General features: G+C 35.9%; 1 protein-coding gene across 3 annotated transcripts in view; it reads right to left on the bottom strand.

The window, feature by feature from the left end:
* Positions 1-23,066, bottom strand: part of arid3a (AT-rich interaction domain 3A) — a 70,134-nt gene that overhangs the window by 32,312 nt on the left and 14,756 nt on the right. For 2 of the 3 annotated variants that reach the window (XM_087273157.1, XM_087273158.1), the window contains exons 2-3: positions 7,764-8,229; positions 5,797-6,070 (exon numbers count right to left, since the gene is read on the bottom strand). In XM_087273157.1, coding sequence (XP_087129283.1) covers positions 5,797-6,070; positions 7,764-8,074 — 585 coding nt within the window. In that variant the 5' untranslated portion in view covers positions 8,075-8,229. The remainder of the gene's footprint in view (positions 1-5,796; positions 6,071-7,763; positions 8,230-23,066) is intronic. The other variant, XM_087273160.1, reaches the window with a different exon arrangement.

The following is a 23,066-nucleotide window of genomic DNA, read 5'->3' as shown; positions in this document are numbered from 1 at the left end:
AGTTACTGTATAACAATGGTTTGTTCAGTAGACTATCGAAAAAAAAATGCTTAAAGAGCCAATAATTTTGTCCTAAAAAGGTGTTAAAAAAATTAAAAACAGCTTTTATTCTAGCTGAAATAAAACAAATAAGACTTTCTCAAGAAGAAAAAATATTGTCAGACATACTGTGAAAATTTCCTTGCTCTGTTAAACAACATTTGGGAAATATTTAAAAGAGAAAAAAAAAATCAGAGGGGGCTAATAATTCTGACTTCAACTGTATGTGTGTCAACAATTTCAATGTCCAAGCCTATTTGTTATGCTGGAGGTAGGAGAAGCCTTCCTGTAATCTATCACCATGTATGTCTTCATATCACCCCAATATGACTGTGGACTAACTATACCTACACACAGTTCTGTCCAAACAGCTTACAAAAGTTTATATGAATATATGAATGGGAAATAATGTTTATATATAATGATTTTTATCATAGGTGCCCTTTAAACACGCTACCAAATCTGAAAATGGCTTCAGAACTGTTTGTTTTAATACATGTATGCATATACATGCATACTCTGCTATCAGGAAGAGGAAGTTGCAAAAAAACCACCCAGTGGTATACACTCCTATATAACTTCTGCACAGACGGTGATTTAGCATAACAGATAAAGTCTCTTGGAGAACTCGATGAAAGCACCTGGAGACAATGAAAGAGAAACTGCATAGGTGCAAGAATTAACTATTAGAAGCCAGCATTTGACTACATTAAAAATGCATTTAATTTGAGCTTAAAACACCATAAAAAAGCAAATCAAAACAATCCCAGCGAATTAAAACCTCAATCTTGGCCAGACACAGACGACGAGAATAAAACCACACTCACTGTGTAAATGATTATGCCATGCCTTTTTTTTGATACCAGTGAATAAATCTGTTTCTTTATTCAATTGGCTTCATGGCAGGCACAGATAGTTTTACTAGAGACATTGGCAGCTTGCCTTAAAGCATGATTAATTAATATCTGTATCAAGCATAATCAGAAACACTGAGGCTTTGCGTTCATTTTGGCCGTGGCCCAGCTGCTCCAGGAAAGAGACCAGCTGTCAGCCTTTCACATGCCCGTGTAATGCCGGAAGACATGCTTTCCTTGCAGTTTGATGTCAAGTTTTACTTTTACTTCATTTTTTTATTTAGTTAAAGTGTACTAGAGTTCAGTGTGGAAACATTCCAGTTGTAATGGCTGATAAAGACACTTGTATGCGTGTTTGTGTGTGTGTGTGTGAGTCTGCCAGGGTCCAGATTATCACTTTCCCTCAGGCACATTCCTCACTGAACCCACCCACCTGCCCAAAATAAACCCCAGCTTAACCCTTTCTTCACATACACACTAGAACACGCTGGCTTAATCTCTAGAAAACACTACAGTAGTGTGACGAGACTACAGCACATAAAGCCATTAATGTGTTATTCATTGTTACTCATCCAGTTTCACCATTCTTGTTTTCAGTATGGGCGGAGGGTGTAAAGTATACATTATACAACCCTTCAAGTGCCACCCAATCATTGTGCAACATCTTAACGTACAGAGCGTGCTGCTCGTCTTGATTACGTAACTGCCCACAATGTTCACGTTTTCTGGCAACGGCTTGATATGAAGATCAAGCTTCTAGTGAACGCTAAAGCCCTGATAGCATTTCTGTCGCCCGCCAAAAAAAACAGTTGTAAACACCTGCGAATGCCTGACTCGGCACATCACATGGCCAGCAAACACAAATCACATGAGCCTGTTGTTAAGCAAGGTACAAAACCAAACTTGACCATTAAAAAAAGACCCCACACTGCTCCTTAAATGGATATCTGCGTTAAGGTTAACTGGAAAAAATAGGATAGACAGCACTTTGAGCACATGATGAGTATATCATGGCGCTACTGCATGGCACCTATCACTTCCATAAATCAGCCATAAGAGGAAGCCGCTTCATTCAGTCGCCTAGAAATCTTTATTAATAATAAATAGGGGTGTAACGAGGCGCTTACTCCATGAGAGGAGACACGAGACTGGGTTCACGAGATCGAGACGAGATTTTTACCCTATTTTTAAGAAATCCTCAATGATGAAATATATGAAGAGAAAATAATATTTTATTCAACTGAAAAAAATATATATATAAAAATAAAAATATTAAAAAATAAAAATCACAAAAAGCAAAACTATCTAGGTGCTTTTTAAAAATAAGAAGTTATTTAACTTATTTTACTTTACTATTTTAAGGAATTCTATGCAGTAAAGGACAAGCAAACCCTGCTAAATATTTAGCTAATACAGTATATGAATATGAATTAATGTTTATATATAATTTTAAATATTATTGGAAAATAGATTTTCATTCAACAGGGAAAAAAATAATAATAAGTTAATTAAAATAAATAAATAAATAAATAAATAAATAAATAAATAAATAAATAAATAAATAAATTCACGATTTGCAAAACAATTTAGGTGCTTTTTAATCAACTTGTACTGGTATTTTATTTTTATATGAATGAATTCTCTGGCATTAAGGACATGCAAATACTGCAAAATAATTTAGCTATAAACCCTACTGACTGGCTTCTCCCCTGTACAGTTTCACATGAGTAATCAAACTCCTTTCCACAAATTGAACGCTTTTTAACATGTGTTCGGTAGGCTTGGGCGGTATCCAAATTTTGAAACTGTCAAACCTCCTCCCTATTTTACCCCGGTATCTGGTATTACCGTGCATAATAAAAAAAAAATTGACGTAAGGCTCAGACAGCGCCATCAAAACAAGCGTGCAGTGTTGCTTTTATAAGTTGCTGCAGTGAAGGTTTTGTTTTCATTTTCTCTCTATGAGAGCGCAGCTGGACTTGCATGTGGATTACAGTGCACGCGACGCGCAACAACAATACATGTCTAAGGAACATTGTTTACCTGAGATTTTTTCTCATCTGCAAATGGTGAGATCCGGATTCGCTGCTCGTCTCCTCTTAATAAAGAGGCTCCAGTTGGTGTTGATTATCTTGTCTCTACAGATTTGGTGAGCGACCAGTGCTCTTTGTTTATTCAGATGGCAAAGTTAGTTTGTATCGATCTAACTATTACACAGAGTGTAAACATGTTAGCACCACAATCAAACTTACCGTCGTGGAGGATTTTCAACGCATTTTGTGACAGGAATTACACACACGGCTTTCTGACGCTACCTGCCGAGTGCATCTAAGTTTCTGGGAAATGCTGATGTTTTTGTCTCTCATTCGCCGTGCGGTATCAAACATTGCATGAAAAATACACTCTTAGAGCAGCTCCTTGAATAAAATATCTCATTTGTCACGAGGGGCAAGAATTAATTCCCTGAATGAAAGAGCCAAACTGCAGTTAAAGACCACCATTTAATAATTTGCCAAATAATTTGATTACTGATGTCCATGTAAACACAGTCAGTCTTTCTCCCCTGTGTGTGTGTGTGTGTGTGTGTGTGTGTGTGTCTGTGTGTGTGTTTTGACTGTTTTGAAAATCAGCGCGTGCCCAAATCGACACTCCCATTTTTATGCCAATTTTTTACAGACCCATGCCTCTTTTGCTCCTCGACACTCCCCCCTAAACAGAGCTTGACACGCCCACTTTCCTGACTTTTTCCAAAGTAAAGGTGTGAAAACACCCTGCTGAAACAGGAGGGTTCATGGACCTTTAAGACCTTGCGGTAACCCCGACTTATTAAAAATTACAAAAATGTTTCTTAAAATAACTATTTTTATTCTTAGCAACATAATTCAGTCAGCTTTTTCCACTATAGAAAAGGACTTCTTTTAAAAAGTGTAATAAATATGACGTTATTTCTTCAATGAAAAGAAATGTGTGGGTGTTAAAATAAATGTTGAATCTGGTCACAAATAGACCAGAGATGGCTTAGCACTATTTCACCTCGAGTGCATTTTTCGTTTGGCTATTTGGCTTGCAGTGAGTAGCGCGCAGCTGACTGACAGGACTCATTGTCAAGACAATTTGCTCAAGTCACGGAGCGAGAGCTTTCTGGTTTCTATGAACTAATTTAAAGGGAGAGTCCTTCAAATGTACAAAGTTCAATTAGACAAATCGACAAATATGCTGTGTGAGACTCTGCATGATCCAGCATTTGCCTTTATGTTCTGAGATAATCAGTAATTACGTCTCCAACCCACTTCATTTTTAGGTCAATCGAGTTCAACATAATAACAAGCCACAGCCTGCACTTACTGGCTGAACCACAGCTAATCTATAGCTATGTGACTGATTTAGCAAATAGCAAGAGCAAATAAAAAAAGCAGAACGTAATGCTTTACACAAAGTGTCTCTGTGAGGTTTAAATTCAGGATCATAGCTACAGTCTAGTTGATCTTTTAAGGAGCTCTTTTAGGGAATCTAATGTACACTACCTGACAAAAGTCTTGTTGTCGATCCCTGTTATAAGAACAACAAATAATCACTTGACTTCTAGTTGAACATTTGGAAAAGAAGGCATCTGTTGAACTGCATCCCAATCATCACAAATACTGCAGAAGACCTATCGGGACCCGCATGGACCCAAGATTCTCACAGAAATCAGTCAAGTTTGGTGAAGGAAAAGTCATGGTTTGGGGTTACATTCAGTATGGGGGCGTGCGAGAGATCTGCAGTGTGGATGGCAATATCAACAGCCTGATGTTTCAAAACATTTGTACTGCCTATTACTTTACAAACCACAGGAGAGGGCAAAATCTCCAGCAGGATAGTGCTCCTCATACTTCAGCCTCCACATCAAAGCTCCTGAAAGCAAAGATGGTCAAGGTGCTCCAGGGTTGGCCAGCCCAGTCACCAGATATGAACATTATTGAGCATGTCTGGGGTAAGATGAAGGAGGAGGCATTAAAGATGAATCCAAAGAATCTTGATGAACTCTGGGAGTCCTGCAAGAACACTTTCTTTGCCTTTCCAGATGAATTTATTAAGTGATTTGAGTCATTGCAGAGATGTGTGGATGCAGTCCTCTAAGCTCAATGGAGTCAGACAAAATATTCATTCTTTTTCCACTGCAGCATGACTTTATATTCTATACTGTACATTATTTCTGTTAAGTGACAAGACTTTTGTCTAAGCAAAGTCAGACCTTACTGTCCTAATTAAACCATTAAAAATCAAGGCATGATCATATTTTATTTTGGTAAAATAAGCGTAATCTAGAGGCCTTTGCCTTTCATATAAGCCACTTCTGACACCAAATGATCAGTTAGAAGTTATTATTTGTTGTTCCTAAAACTTAGATATGAGAGAAGAATTTTGTCAGGTAGTGTATATAGTTTGCAATAAGTTGTGCAAAATCAACACGTTTTTAATTTAATTAAATATTTTAATTTTAATTACTTACATGTGGTGTGTTTTTGGACAGATTTCCTCAATGCCTCCGATACTTTGCTTAGTTCATGAGTTTCATAACCCACAACACAAAATCTCTCACTCTGCATGAAACACTGCAGCATATCGAATAAATGAGTTCATTTATTTTCTCAAGTCGCTCGTGCCCTGACGCTGCTTGCAAATATTTATCGAGTGCTGTTAAGCTTTACTTGGTATCGTCAATGTGATGCTTCAGAGAGATCTTTAAAAGATCATTAGACCGTAACCGTATATGCTTCCACTCCGGATAAATATTTGCACTCATTTACTCAACATTTATCCTAAATGCCTGCAACCATCCACGTGTGTGAGGAGTGTTTGTATAGTTTGTTTTCCTCTAGATATTGTGGCAGGACCTGTTTTAGGTCAGAAGTACTCTCACCTGTCTGAACTGCTCCTCATAGGTCCAGTCTGCGTGGTCCTGTCCATGGAGTGGCCCTTGGGATGAATGAGCAGAATGAGTCAAAGCCCTCGCTTCAGATTCAGAACCAGGACGAGCCTTCAGCATCAGGGAGTGAGGCTGTAACTGCCGGTGGGGTAATAGAAGGATGCCTCTGCCCGGGGTGACGGCTTCACGGCCTGACGGCAGACCCTCATCACCTAGTTCATCATCATAGTCTTCCTCCTCAAAGTCATCTTCATCAAATTTCTGTTTTCTGCACACAAACACATGGATTTGGCAAATGTTGCAGTGGGAAAACAAATATTAAGAACATTATATGTGTTCACTGCTGTCTAAAAGCACTAAAAGCAGTATATACATAAGGCAGGCATGTGTGACCCCCCCCCCAAAAAAATAGAGTATACTTTACAAGAGTTAGGGTACAAGACTCTTTACAAGAGTCTACTTATTGTATAGACCAGGGGTGTCCAAACTCGATCCTGGAGGGCCGGTGTCCTGCACAGTTTAGCTTCAACTTGCTTTAACACACTTGCTAGGAAGTTTATATTATGTCTAGTTAGAGCTTGATTAGCTGGTTCAGGTTTGTTTGATTAGGGTTGGAGCTAAACTTTCCAGGACACTGGCCCTCCAGGACCGAGTTTGAACACCCCTGGTATTAGGGTTGAACGTGCACGATTATCATACCATGAACAATTGCATATCAATGGTTTTAACCCTGACCGAGACAGCCGCCCGCGGCTAAAAATAAGTATTGCTCTTAAATGTTTAATAACTTTTGATCCGCTGATCCGATTCATACAATTCAAAGATTGGCATAAAGAAGAGAATCTCAGCTTTCCAGTGATGACATTCGCGGAGGCTCCGGAATCAGTGCAGTTACGTCATCAAAATTTGACAACGCTGATTTGACAAAGAAACGCTCGTCACTGTGTCTCCGGACAAACCAGACACGATACATTGATGCATTGTCCCTCCTCCATGCCCAGATTGGTTCAAACTCGCTATATCACAACCAATAAGCATAGGTTTCGCTTTTGTTTGTGGACCAACAACGAGCTTTTTGAACAACACGGAATGAGAGATAGGCATACATTTATGCGCGGCTAAATAAAACGCAAAAAAAAAGTTTTGCATGAAATAATTCTCATACTAAGTACTTTTGCATGCACAGCAGCACAGAAACATGACAAAACAGTGACACAGCAAAGACCAACTGCTGCTCTTGCTGTTTTCAAAAGACGCAAATGAAGGTGCAGCTGTTTGTCTGCATTGCAGACAACCATATCCAAATCCATATCCACAGACAACCATATCCATGCTGGAACATAAAACCTAAGGATGTTCCATATTGAATCTAGTTTCGTTATGTAACTATTTATAGTATAGTAAATATTTATATCTATTTTTTTACTGAGGATTTGCACCATGTTTATTTAGACTTTATTTGGACTTTGACACATTATTTATTATTTTCTTATTTTTTTATTTGTTCATTGTAAGTGGTGTTGTTTATAGTAACTGAAAATATATTATTTTTATATTATATATTATATTGTTCTATTATTTTGTAACATTTGTAACATACCGTATACCGCGAAACCGTCAAACCGTGGTATTGTTTTAGATGATTATCATACCGTAAAAAATTCATACCGTTACAACCCTACCTGGTATAGACCATTTCAAAGTGGTGATGTCATTGAACCCATGAACATTTCCTGCTTGTTATCAAACCATTTCATAACTAACATGAGGCAATTCAATCATAACTTAAAACAGCTATCATAACATTATTTATCAATATGTGGTTCTTTTTGGATTCTCGGAAGCTATAAAAATTAAAAACGGAAAACAGGAAATACGTTGAGACCACTGGTTTTGTTTACATCCCTCAAAATAGTCTATAAGCAGCCGTCGAACTCATTTGCATGTAACAGCCTACTTACATTTGCTCTTCCTCTTCAGACCCCATCATATCTTTGTATTGGTCCTCCCCTTCCTCTTCATCCTCCTCTTCGTCATCTTCGTCCCCCTCACTGCTGTGTTCAGAAACGGGACTGTCAAGCCTTTGAAGTCCGGCTGCTACTGCACGCATTGCTGCTAACGCCGCCATCTGCGCCTGTTCCGTGTCAGAGGCTGAAATTGATTTAAGCTCCTCCCCTATGGGGGCGGGGTTGTGTGACTGCCCGGCCTGCTCCATCAGCAGTTTTGCTCTCTGCTGTCTGTGCAGGTTCTCCATCACCGCCTGCAGCTTCATTGCCTGGAAAGCAGGACACGCTAGGACTCTACACTTTCCCCAACACCCCAAAACAGACGGAACCACTTTCTTGAGGACTTCAGGAAGCAGGAGGTGTTGGTCTTTTATTCAACGTACACCAGAAAGCCAAGGGGAGGATTTCCTTTACAAACTACCTGAAAGACAAAATAACACACACACACACTTTTTAAAATATTTAGTATGTATTTTACAATATTTGATAGTTGACATAAAAAAGATTACAGACTTCATGATTTATTTCCTACTTCTTTCCTACTTTGAAATGTCCAGCTTTTATTTGTGGTTTGGTGTAATCTCAATTGGAACATAAAGAGTGGGCAGTGCATAGAGTGTCAACCTACACTGGTCTCACGGTTCGATTTGGTTATGATAATCATGCCATCGATACCGTTCAATTCGATATCTCTGTGCATTACAATTCTTCTATATTCTATATTTATATATTATTTGGAATACATTTTTAATACAATAAATGTTCTTTAATACAAGCAATAAGATATATGAACTATCCCTTTAATAACTCAAGTACATGCACAGAACGACATGAGCATTTATAGCAAGTAAACAAATGTAAATATCTCGCAAACTTTGAGCATTATTCAGAGTTTTTACACCTGTATTATTGGTCATGCGCTCAACAGAAAGGGCTGTGATTGGCTCTAACGATCTGGCGCGGTTCATCAATGAGTGAAACTGATAAACGGCAGCGGCGATCACATCTGATCCATGATATACGCAAAGGAGAAAACTCGCTCTACACAAATGCACTGGTGTCTGTATCCAGAAGTAATGCTGTAACAGCCGAGAGGAGAGGATGGAGTATACTTTCACTTTCTTCATGGCAGCGAAATAGGGGCTTTTGCTGTAACCTCAGTGTCAGTAAAGGCTGTCCTGAGTTTACGAGTTTTTTTTTTTTAAATACTCACGGTCGCCTCCCTCGCCATAGTAAGCTACAGCAACAAAGCGCATGAGATAAATGACGTCTGAAAAAAACAAACACCCAATAGCCAGGGCTCATCGCCAAGGATTTTTTCTTCTGGCTAGTGGTTCAGATTTTTACTTGCCCTGTCAAAATTTTCACTGGCTCCACCATAAAATTAATAGCCGTTTCTTAGCCACATATTTTAAATAATATGTCAAAAGCCAAACAAACTGCATGCAAACACTTTTTATTCAGCATAACTTTTCTTTAAATACAGCTTACAATTTAAGAAAATTACAATTGTGATGTAACTAAATAAAAAAAAATATATATATATATGTAAAAAATAAAAATATATAAATATATTTGAGGTGTCAGTGCAAAAATGAACAAAACAATAGGCCTAATACAAAATATTAGAAGATTAAAATATGGACTGATGATCAGATGGTAATTTCCGTAAGTTTTCCTAATAGATAAACAGCTCTTGCCAATATTTCAGCATGCTTTCACTTTCGTATTGAACATAAAACGCACATTAGGAAATGCACATATTAATGATATCCCACCCTACTTATAATTCTATCTTCATATTGCCATAATATATGGCTATTAGACAACCATAATACACTGTGATATAGCGTTTTGCTTTCTCACTACAATCGATCCACTCAGAGTTTGTTTCAATTAAGCAAAGACCACCTTATCCAGGCAATCTTGGATCAGAGCACGATTGAGGGATTCACATATGCCAAACGAACCGCACTAACTAAGCAAGCGAGTCAGGTTCCGAAACAAACATCTAGGTGTCGAAGCACCGTATGTGCAAGCAGTTGACAAACACTCGCAGCCATATTAAACTTTAGTGACAAGCCCAGTCGATCGGGCCAGTAACAATCCTTTCTACCATCCCGAGCGTCACACCTCATCGGGCAGTCCTTATTGTCGAGCCCTGATAGCATTTAGTTTTTTTCACAGGTCTACCAGTGAGAGTGGTTAAGCTCAAGTGCGTCAAATGAAGAGCAAATGAGAAGCGTCTTGATGGGGGCGGGCATGTCAGATATTAGAGAGCATTTGATTGGTCAAGATTTGATGAGAAACTGAAGTATGAGCTCACGTGAAAAAAAAAAAATCGTTGACCTAATTATGCAAGAGACAAACTGCAAGCTTTGTACGTTTATATCAATTTAATATTTTCTAAATGCAAATATATTCGCACTGTTTTGGAGCACACTAGCTGATATATATCCTAACTAACATCTAAAAAACTCTTTAATACTTTAAAGGTTAAATAAAACTATTTAATACTTTAATTTCACGGGACCTTTAAGTATTTATCTTCTCCTATATGTAAATTTTCACTCTATTGTTCACATTGGCATGTTACAATTTGTACATCAATCATGATCACACCTTTAAACCTTTAATATACAATTGTGATGACAGTTTATACAATTCTCGTGATGCTACATTGATTATATTGGGAGTGTTCTTGTTTTGTCACATTACGATGCTAGCTGTGAGAATGGCGTGCATGACAACAACTCCGTTCCTTGATGCTGAATTTGAAATATGCTTGAAATGCAATCACTCTGTTTTGCTTTAATCATCACTTTCCTATTACAGTAGCTAGGCTAAATTGTGTTTCTCAAGATACAGTTGAAGTCAGAATTATTAGCCCTCCTTTGAATTTCATTTTCATTTTTAAATATTTCCCAAATGATGTTTAACAGAGCAAGGAAATTTTCACAGTATGTCTGATAATATTTTTCCTTCTGAAGAAAGTCTTGTTTGTTTTATTTCGGCTTGAATAAAAGAAGTTTTAAATTTTATAACAGCCAATTTAAAGTCAAAATTATTAGCCCCTTTAAGCTCTATTTTTTCGATAATCTACAGAACAAACCATCATTATACAATAACTTGCCTAATTCCCCTAACCTGCCTAATTAACCTAATTAACCTAGTTAAGCCTTTAAATGTCACTTTAAGCTGTATAGAAGTGTCTTGAAAAATATCTAGTCAAATATTATTTACTGTCATCATGGCAAAGATAAAATAAATCAGTTATTAGAGATAAGTTATTAAAACTATTATGTTTAGAAATGTGTTGAAAAAAATCTGCTCTCTGTTAATCAGAAATTGGGGAAAAATAAACAGGGAGGCTAATAATTCAGTTGGGCTAACAATTCTGACTTCAACTTTATAAATTATTACGGTGTAATGTCTCGGCTGTGTATTTAAAACATGTCGGTTTCTTTGTTTTCATTCTGGCTTGTTGCACAAGCGAGTGACGTATCTCTGTGAACCAATAGCATTCAGTCGTACGTCTAGCTCCGCCTTTTGGTAGCCTTTTGTTGTGCTAGGTACCCTTTGCAAAGGGTACCCAAAAAGTAGTACACTACTGTTTGCTTTTAGGTACCTTTTGACAGTGGAAGCGTACCGAACCACTCAGTGGAAACGTGTGATTTAATGGTCATTTAGGGATTTATAAAACATAACTAGTCCTCACTTTAGATTAGGTCACAAAACTGAATGAAGCATTAATAAAGCATTTATTAACATACAAATAAATATTAATATATGCCTGAATAATAGGATGTATACATTTACTAACTCACTCTGAATTATAAAAAAAAACTACTCTTAAATACAAATGATTTGTAAATAACGCAATAGTTAATTTAGTCATGAAAAATTTATCAGTAACAAAGTATTTAAGTACAATCATTAAGCACATTTTAAATGTGTTTATTAGTCAAGAATACAGCATTTGTAACTGCAGTATAAACTGCTTACTTTTGTCTAATAATGTAGAGTTAATGCTTAACAGATAATGAGTTCACTATTTGCTAATGCTTAATAGATGGTTCATAGTGTGTAGTTATTATAAAGCGTTACCAATTAACCAAATATATTAATTTGGAACAATATGAGTGAGCAATCTATGGCAGAATTGATATTTTTGGGTGAATTATTCCATTAGGGCTGCACAATATATCCTTTTAGCATTAATATCGCAATGTGTGAATCTGCAATAGTCACATTGCAGGATCTCAAGAGATTTCAGGCTAAATTAAACCATTTGGACACAAGACATCATAATGTTTTCTGCTTTACCAATTAGATTATACTCAATTGATTGGGTTTATACGTTTATAAAAGTTCAAGAAATCATTTTAATTCTTTTAGAGACCACCAAAATCCATGAAGTGTTGTTTATTTCATTTTTTTCTTTGTTCTACTGTTTTTAGCTGCGTTTTAAATGATATTATTTTGTGTATTTTTGTATAATTTTGAATATTTTATGCAGACGCACTCCTCTACGAAATCATCACAATCAACAAAAAATTGTGAGCTTTTTTTTTTAAATAGTCACTTTGTGAAATTATAATCCTATCACAATATACATCGCAGAACAACTAAATATTCCAATGTAAGTTTTCCAATATCGTGCAGCCCTATATAACAAAATATTTGTAAAAATTTTGAACGGACTTTATTAAAAAAAGATAATCTCAGCTAATAGAAAGCTTTTGTTGAGGAAAAGATGGATCGTATCTTGAATTTAATCTAACCTTATAAGCTGCTTGGACACAATCTACATTGCAAAAGCTCTTTAGAAATAAATAATACAGAATTGAATTAAATGAGACTGGGAGTTTATGGGTTAACCCACAGAAACGGATGGGGGGGGGGGGGGGTGTACTGATGATTGTGAAGTCTGAGCAAACACAGAGAAGATAAGAGCAGCACTAAGGGTCTAATTCCACACTGATAAAGAGCGTCAAGCTGGCCAACATCCAGATTCACCGCAGGGGTGTGAAACCCGTTCATTCACACTATTTAATATAATATCTGCTACTTACTCCTAGCTGACTAGAACTGAATATGTCCATGGTAAAAAAGCACACACTTACACTTTCGGTGTGTAATAGCAATAAGTTGAAAATGCTGCCACTTTTTGAATGTCTTTAATACCTATAGTGGATAACCGCGTACTAACTTAGCCTGCTCTGTATGCTCATACTAGCCTGCTCTATATGTCGTTTGCAAAGTAATGAAAATGAAACCGAGAAGTTCTGGTCTAGTGACATTTTTTAGCATTGAGATCTCAGGATTATTAGAAATGTCAGATCAGTTTTAGAGAAGTTACGCTGAAACTTTACAAGCTTCTAATAATACTGTATTTTTTTAGAATCACCTCACAGCAAGAAGGTTGCTGGTTTGAGCCCCAGCTCCGATTTTGTGTGGAGTTTGCATGCTCTCCCCATGTTTGCGTGGGTTTCCTCTGGGTGCTCCGGTTTCCCCCACAGTCCAAAGACATGTAGTATAGGTGAATTGAATAATCAAAATTGGCCATGGTGTACTGTATGTTTGTGCAGAGGCACAAAAAGGGGGTATGCAGTGTATGCGGTGCGGCATTGTGTCAAAACTACTTTTGAAATGATCCTTATTAGTTTTAAATAATAAAAATAAATAAATATTTTGTTAAAAATGTTTATTTTGCATTTTTATATTAGTATAATTTTGTAATTTATTAAATAAAAAAATTAAACCACCCCTCTTCCTCCATCGACCATTTGATTGATCCGTTGAGTCACATGTTCAAAATAGAGATAGGAATGAAGAGACATGGAGCGCGAAATAGAAAGCGAAATAAAGGCCAAACAATGCCTTAAAATGAAAACTGCCATGACAAATTGGATAATAAGAGATTGGTAAGCTTAACCCACACTATTATTGACATACTTTTAATTAACTTCTAATGTTTTTAAGCCATATCTTTAATTATTAATTATCGCCACCTAGTCAGTCACTTGGCTTTTTTTGTCCAGAGGAGGACAGTGACACACGGCCACACCTGGACTCTGTCCGAAATCACACATACTTCTATTATTACTATTTTATATACTTGATTATAAAGATTCTTAACCCTGTTAAAACTGCCACATGAACGAACAGAATATTCCCATTTTTTGAAACATTTTAGTTTATTAATCCTTCTGTCAAAATCCATTTAACTACATGTTTTTGTAAATTTATTATGAATCATATTGATATATCAGGCCCTTTGGTAACCTTTTTGTTTGCTCAAAAATATTTAAATTTTTGTTACAAAAAAGCTTGCCCATAACATTTTGATAAAATAAGACATTTGAGGCATTTTGTCTCTTTATAATTTTAAACATTAAACATTTTACTTTGTTCATGCAAAGACAGACCTTACACTTCTCACAGTATGCATATGAGAAGTAAAACTTGAACCCGCATACCCTTCAGTAAATGTGCAGTTGCGCCCCTGTGTTTGTGAATATAAGTTGGTGGTTCATTCCACCGTGGCGATCCCTGATTAATAAAGGGACTAAGCCGAAAAAAAAATTAACGAATGAATGAATCTTTTACATTCAATTTTGGTAAAGCACTTTGTATTAAAACAAGACTAAATAAAAGTGTACTACTCTTATTGCAAAATAAACTTCCTTTTTTATGATGACACTTATAGCCAAATAACAAGGTCACAGTCAGTCAGGCACCATGTGGAATGCCTTGTTTTTATTATACGATCATTCCCTTCAGATAAAATCCAGTCACACGCTCTCTTACATATTTTACCCTTCACAATATCAGAAACACTGTGAAAGGAGATGTTGACTGAAATGCTTTTCTGGCACTCTGTTAATAATACAAACTGCAGATTATCAACATTCAAATGTAAATATGAATCACTTTAGGTCTCACATTTAAGGATCGGCATGGATAAAACACTGAACACTACATTTAGATCCACATTTAAATATTACTCACGGGTTCTCGGAGGAAACGAGACACCAGTTACACAAATCAAACTGGTTGACAGATCAGTTGCCACATTAGCATACTCAATATCACATTAAGAACACACATTTCTGTGCTTTCTAAATGTCTGTGACTGGGGGAATCTCAACAGGGATTTTTTGGCCAGTTTTTAAATGACTCCCATGGTGTCAAGCTCAATACTCAAATTCCTCAATAAGTATTTACAAAATAGATCAAACTCTGTTATTGTTTATTTAGTGACCTTACAAATCATACTTTCAAAATATGTCTTGCATAGCTGACAACTGATCATTTTGAGATTATATTCATTGGTTTATAAACAGAAAAAGAATTTAGAAAATTCTTATGAAAAATTCTCAACAGCATCGAAACAAAAAGATATTTCTGTAATTACTTGAAGGGATGTTCATAAGACTGTCATTAAACCTTTATAATCATGGCATGACACATCATGAATGTGAATGGGATTTTATGCATGTTTATAACTACTGTCATTCAGGGATCTATTTTAACAATCTAGGCACAAAGTCTAAAGCAAAAGCATTAAGGGTGTGCCTGAACCACTTTTGCTATTTTAAGGATGGAAAAATACGCTTTGCGCCCTGGCGCATGGTCTAACAGGGTTGAGCTTACTCTCTTCATGAGTTATGGGTGTGTTTTGAGCATAAAGTGCATTAAACTAATCAGAGTATCATCTCTCATTGCCTTTAAAAGTCAGTTGCATCGCACCATGGTGCATTTGTTATTTACATGCCGGAATTTGTAAGTGAAAAAAAAAGTGCTTCACTAGCAAGAAAACAGTAAACAGAGCATCTGCAGCGCGAGGATAAAGAATGAACCTCCTCTAATCGGCCTCTTTGATTTCTCTTTACTTTACTCCTTTACTTTTGTGGAGTAACGGTGTTGTACGCACTCCACTGAAGACATCCATCAGCCTACATAATTATTTTGTTTGTTAAGCACAAAAATTTGTTAAAAAACTTTTTCTAAATTCAGTTCTAATTTTCAGCAAATGAAAAAAATGAACAATAATAACGAAGTGTGGTCAAAAAGCTAGAGTTATATCCAAACACTTACTAACAAAGACACTGACTTCAGACCTGTTGTTAGTTGGTCAATACCGTGGTTTATTTCAGTTCTTTAAAATAGCAATGTGCCAACAAAGTGCCCTAACACGCGTCTATTTTAGACCAGCATGCCCATGAGTCCACAAGTGGCACAAATGGATTTGCTAAATGTAAAATTATGTGAAAATGTTACTGTTGAGCTGGTCTGAAAATAGCAACAAATCGTGCCAAACACGTTATCCACCACATTGCGCCAGGTGTATAATAGGGCCCCTTTATATAAAGTGTATAAAGTGTCATTTGCTCAGTTAAGATATTATAAATGCAAAGATGACTTTGTTTGATGACAACTTGGCAAACAGATACATCACAAGCTCATGACAAATAATCAAGATTTTTCGTCATAAATCTGTCATAAACATAATTGTCATGAAGCCATTATAAATGTGTCATGAATTTTTTTAATAGCGTCATTTATATATATATATATATATTTATATATATATATATATATATATATATATTTTTTTTTTTTTTCTCAACTAGAGTTGGTACAAGTGCAATTTGTTATTAAAATGTCATTAAATATGAACAATGGTCAAAAACGGGTGTCCAAACTCGGTCCTGGAGGGCCGGTGTCCAGCAGATTTTACACCTGCAAGGATGTTTCTAGAAAGCCTAGTAAGAGCTTGATTAGCTAGCCCAGGTGTGTAATGTAATGTAATGTAATGTGTATTTATATAGCGCATTTATTGTGTATGGCCATACACCCAAAGCGCTTCACAATCATGAGGGGGGGTCTCTCCACACCACCACCAGTGTGCGACATCCACTTGGATGATGCGACGGCTGCCACAGGACAACGGCGCCAGTGCGCTCACCACACACCAGCTATTGGTGGAGTGGAGGGACAGTGATAGAGCCAATTCGGTGGAGAGGGGATGATTGGGAGGCCATGATCTTAAGGGCCGATAGAGGGACTTTGGCCAGGACACCGGGGTTACACCCCTGCTCTTTCACGCCTTGGGATTTTTAATGACCACAGAGAGTCAGGACCTCGGTTTAACGTCTCATCCGAAAGACGGCGCCCACTGACAGTGTAGTGTCCCCTTCACTTTTACTGGGGCATTAGGACTCACACAGACCACAGGTTGAGCGCCCCCTGCTGGCCTCACTAACACCACTTCCAACAGCAACCTAGTGTTCCCTAGTGGTCTCCCATCCAGGTACTGACCAGGCTCAGCCCTGCTCAGCTTCAGTGAGTAACCGGTCTTGGGCTGCAGGGTGACATGGCTTTGGCCATGGTGTGTCTGATTGGGGTTGAAACTAAACTTTGCTGGACACCGGTCGTCCAGGACCGAGTTTCGACATGCCTGGTCTAAAACATTTAATGAGATTTTCATGACAAATACAGTTTGTTCCACTGAAAACGTGATCAGAAAAATAATCATGACTCATTACAATCATGTTTGTGACAGATTCATGACAACTTATATCGTTTTGGTAATGTCAAGTTGTCATGACAAAGACAAAAACAGGTTGTGATGTATTTGTTTGCCAAGTTGCCATAAATAATGTAATGCAAATATTTTTTGCATTTAAAATGACAACAGAGCAAATGACACTTAAAGGTCGCGTGATGTTCTTTGAATAATGCAGTTTTATTCGACGTAATCGCAACCGAAACAGACATAGTGTAGCTCCTCCCCTTTTTAAAAAAACAGCCAATAGTATTTTGTTTTATCACAGCTCTGCCAATGAGAGTGGTTGAGCTCAAGCGCATTAAATTAAAAACAACTGACAAGCGTCTTGAAAGGGGCGGGGCATGTCAGATAATAGAGAGCATTTGATTGGTTATGATGAGAAACTGAAATATGAGGCGATGTGAATAAAACTTTACATGTTCATATCAGTTTTATATTTCCTAAATGCAAAGTTTGCCACTGTTTTAGGACACAAAGATATCCTAAAAATAAATAATACTGATACTAACATCTAAAAAACTTAATTTCCCTTTCATGGGACATTTAATAACAGTTGTCATAACCATGTATATAATCTCATTCACATTTAGGTCATGCCATGATTATAAAGGTTTCATAAAGTGATCATAAATAGTTCATGTGTCTTATGAACACCACGTTACCGAGGTTTCTATTAAATGCTTGATCCCGCAAACAAGCCTGGACTACAACATGACCATATACAGTGCTCAGCAATACTTGACCACAGCCCAGTTTGAAAGTGAATATTTTTATCCATTTCTCAGTGAATATAGGCAATGTGTTTTAGCGCATTTAATCAAAACTGATTTATTAAACAGATATATTTATTTAAATAATATTTCAGTCACCAAACATATTCAGAAATTGAAAGATAATACAATTAAATTCAAGCAAAATATTGCAGAAATAAATTACAACACACTAAATTTCAACAGATTTTTTCTTTTCTTTTTGTTTCTCTTGAATTTTCCTCTTTTTAAATTGTATTTAATATTTTTTCTATAACATTTGGGTGTGCTTGTTTTTGGACAGTTATCGTAAATTATTTTGTTAAATAAGCTTCAGATTTTTCTTCAGTACTGACTAATCTAATGTATACGCACAAATATAATATTGTACAGCTTCCTATCAAAAATATAAAATTTAAAAGAGAGATTTGTGAGGGGTGTACTTCTATATGCACTATAAAAATATAAGACAGAAATAATTAAATTTTAATATAATTACAGATATCTTGTAACAATTAAACATGTCCCCTTATTTTAGCATTGCTCATTTACAATTCCCAAATAAAAACTGAAGAACTGATTGGTTGGTCATTTTTAAAAACAATAAACAAAAATTAATATTTAAACAAATAAAAAGTTACCCATCTAAAACAAACACTCCTAAAATGTAAATATAAAAATAATCGTGAAGTTTCATTAAAAGAAAACATGCAATTCAATCATTTATTCAAGCTAGTGTTGGGCAATGGCAAAAGACTTGGCATGAAATTACAGCAAGGGATCATGGGTTTGAGTCTCTTGGGTAACAGCGTTTTCAGTGTTTCAGGGAAGGTGAGCCAATCAAGTAAACTTGTTACCGTCTCTTTAGCGGTTCCCATGACGATGGCGTGTGTAAGGGCTGTGGGCAAATCTAAGGGTGAAAGCGTGGGCCTCCTCAAAGACGTTTCCTTCCTCAGAACAGTAAGAGAGCAGAAGTGCGTGTATAACTTTAGGTGCTTGGCCTTGACCTCACATATTTTGGAGGAGATTTTAACATTGCGTACGTTAACGTGGACACAAATAATCAGATTTTAATATGACTAAGACCATAGGGCTGGGCGATATGGGCAAAATATCATATCCCGGTATTTTTAGAAGGAATGACGGTATACAATCCTGTATTTTCCCATAAATCGCTACTTGAGAGTTAAAGTCTTTATTAATTTTATTAAACAGTTTGACCATTATACATAATGAAAAAATTATTTAAAATAATTAAATTATTTAAAAATAATTTAATTATTAATTATTAATCAAAAATTATTTAAGCAAAATATAATTCAAACACAGGGGTTTCCCTCCCTGTTTACAAATAAACAGCTGCAAAAAAATAATAATACAGCTGCACAAAAGCTTTGATAAATACACTACAGGTTTTTCTCCTGCTTTAAACTATAAGTTGCACATCATTTCAAATTATAAACAAAATCTTTGATAGATAAATAAATACAGTGCAGGGTTTTTTTCCTGCTTAACACTAATACACTATACACAGCTTTACTGTGCTGTCATGCAAATAACAAAGTAAACAGAACCATAGAAAGCATAGCTACATTGTCAGAGCAAGAAAGGAGCACACTTAAATAGTAACACAACAAAAAGTCTTGTAGGATAGAAGAGAACTACAATGAATTTAAATATGAAATACACAGTATTTTATGCCACAATTACAGTGTTGGTATAAGTATTCATGTATAGTTTAGTGATTGATAAACAACAATTAAATCAGCTCTATATGTTTTTTGGTTACATTTTTACATGTATGTGTATTGTGCACAATTGTTCAACAGTGCTCATATTGAAGATATCTAAAGAGAAGTCTTTCACTCCATGTAAAAAATCCTACACTTTTTCTTTTTTTTTGACTAAACTTTTTTTACTAAATATTAAATAAGGAAATGAAAACGAATAGACTGTAGATATGAGAAGTAACGAAATATTTTCAGAGTATTGTGATGAAATGCTGGTTAAGAATATAAATGTAAACAGTCATAACAGAGCAGAACGCAGAGCTGAATGTGTTATAACCAGGGCCAGACGGAATCTGCGGACGTTTTTTGCTATTTCTGCTGAGAATTTTGGTAAAAATCTGAGAATTTCTGCTGAATTATTTTGGGAGTATCTAGCGGAGTATCATAACTAAAACCTTAATATATTAAAAAGTAATAAATTACTGAATAAAAACTGAATAAATTCAGATTTACACATTTACTCAAGTAAATAAACAGAATTAATAATGGGCTAAAAATCTGCAGAAATCTGCGGAAGATCTGCGGAATTCTGCGCGCGCAGATTCCGTGTGGGCCTAGTTATAACGTAAATGTAAAGAAGAGACTGTCGTGTAATAAATACTAAACTTATAATCCGTTAATATGAGGTGGATTCACTTTCCAAATGCTGTATAAATTCCTTCCATTTTGGCATTTTAAGTTCTTTTGAACACATTCAGGTGCTGCTTGTCAGTTTGACAAGACTTCTACGTTCGTTCTTGCTGTCAATTGCGGAAGAAATGATCGATACAAGGTTTCTGATAAACCGCTGTGACAGCTGCAGGTGCTGTGTGATGTGCGTGCACGCGAGGGGGAGTCAGATTTGTCCCGGGAGTCAAGATTTTGATCCAACACCATCATTGCATATTCCTCCATTCCTCACTACAATATTTTTGTTTGCGTATTTTTTTAAATAAAATAAGAATATTTTAGTAAATTTAAAAAGTAAAAAAAAAAAATGGACTTACACAAGAGTGTCTAGAAGCATTAAATGGTGTGATGTTAAACAGTGAAAGCACCTAATAACAAAATCTTCAACAGCTTCTTCTCTTCAAGAACAGGGTGCAACTTACCTCGAGTTTACAGCTTCAAAGGTGTTTATATGGCATGATGACGCAAACAGAACCCATATCTGTTCAACAGTATTGTAAGAAAAAAACAACTGAAAACATACGTCCACAAAGCCAGCGGAAGTCTGAAAGACGACCACAAACACAAGTCTCATTGTGCTTAAGAAGAATGATCAACATGAATACATTAAGGTATATTTGGCAATCCTGTGAACATTGCCTCAAGTCAGGCAAGATCAGCACTATTCAACTCACAAAAAAAGAAAGAAAAAAAAAAAAGGTTATTTTTCCTAGGGTCAATAGTCATTCGGGGTCAAATGGTCAGGGTCCTTATTGACTACAGCCTCACTAACCATTAGGCCAAATCATATTAAAACACCAACAAAAAAACTGTTTTAACATGACTTCTGTTAATAATTCATGAAATAATTTGGCCACACTTTATTTTGATGGTCCGTATGTTAAATTTAAGTTACATTGCATCTACATGGCAACTAATTCCCATTAGATTATAAGTGGACTGTAAGGTTAGGGTTGGGGTTAATGTAAGTTGACATGTACTTTTAAAGTTTCTGATAGTCAGTAAAATGTCTGTTGAAGGAGCAGTATCAGGAGATATTAAGCAGACAGTATAGTAATACTCAAACGGACCATCAAAATAAAACTTATCACCAAAAAACAAGTCAAAATTTTAATCTGCGATGGGCGAACAAGCTTATCAAAAAGCAAACGCAAGAATTCATAGCCAGTTGAATTTTTTCCTCAGAAAATTAGCTAATTCCAGTATATGCAGTTAAACATATTTAATAATCATATTTAATAGTATATTTAACCCCCCCCCAAAAAAAACAAGGAAACAAAATAAAATAGGTATAAGATGATTATTTATATTTTAGGCTGAACAGCAATTTCAAATTAGAGGCTGGTGGGTTTGTCAAATACTATCAAACGATCTACTCTTGAGATGTAATCAACAGAAGCACAGATGTATATTCAGAACAAAGAGCAGTGGTTAAATGGATCACAAAGCACACAGATCATCATAACGTTTCAGTTTTTGAGTCACAGATTGAATTATCTTTTTGGATTAAAACTGTGCATTTCAGTTTTGGAAAAATGTAGAGTTATAAATGTAGGGGATTTATATGTTGATGGAAATTTTAGGAGGCTTTGTGAAATCTTAACATTTCTAATTATGCCACGGCATCACCCATGTATCTGGACACATGTCTAGAAAGATGTCTTAGAGATGGTAGTATCATTTCCTTGCTTTACGAGAGTTCAGAACAGGTGAAAAGTCCATCTTTGGAGAACATTAAATCTGCTTGGGAAGAACTTCTTGCAGTAGAAATTCCAAATGAAATGTGGGGAATGAAAAAGACTTGAACTGGTTCACAAATGTTCCATTAATGAAAGACATGGCCTCCATCAATTTAAAGTGCTTCATAGGCTTCAATATTTCAAGTTTAAATTGAATAAAAGATTTCCAGAAGTGTCGCCATTGTGAGAAAAATGTCAGTTTTTAGATTCCAACCCGTCTAATTCTTATGTTATGTGTCCCAAATTTCTGAGTTTTTTCAGATACATTAGACATTGGATTAGTGATTGAATCATCTTATATTATTTATATTTATAGTATTCTAAGAATTTGAGACTTAGACGGGTACAACAACAGTTTGTTTTATATGGGTTGATCTCTGCCAAAAACGTATGCTTTTGTTTTGGAAAAAAAAAGAAATTTCAACACTTAAATTACGGCTGACTGAGTTAACGAGTACATGGAACACATCTGAAAAAAATCCACCATACCCTAATAGACAAGGTTTTGGTATTTGGAAGAACATTTGTTCACCATAATTTCCCTTCTACAAACTTGTGATTAATATGTTTACTATGCCTTTAGTACCTACTTTTACCATAGCTCTGGTGGGTGGTTGTTTGGGGGAATGAATGTTTATTTATTTGTTTAACTGTTATATTTACGACTGTTAGTTGTTTTTTATTGTTTCTTTTTTAAATGTCTAATGGTTAAAATGTAATTTTTGTGTTTATAT

The sequence above is a fragment of the Danio rerio genome, chromosome 11 (genome assembly GCF_052040795.2).
Source record: "Danio rerio strain M-AB ecotype USA chromosome 11, GRCz13ab, whole genome shotgun sequence".
Classification (NCBI taxonomy): domain Eukaryota; kingdom Metazoa; phylum Chordata; class Actinopteri; order Cypriniformes; family Danionidae; genus Danio; species Danio rerio.
The sequence above is the reverse complement of the archived record's forward strand: the minus strand, read 5'-3'. Positions and strand labels throughout refer to the sequence as shown.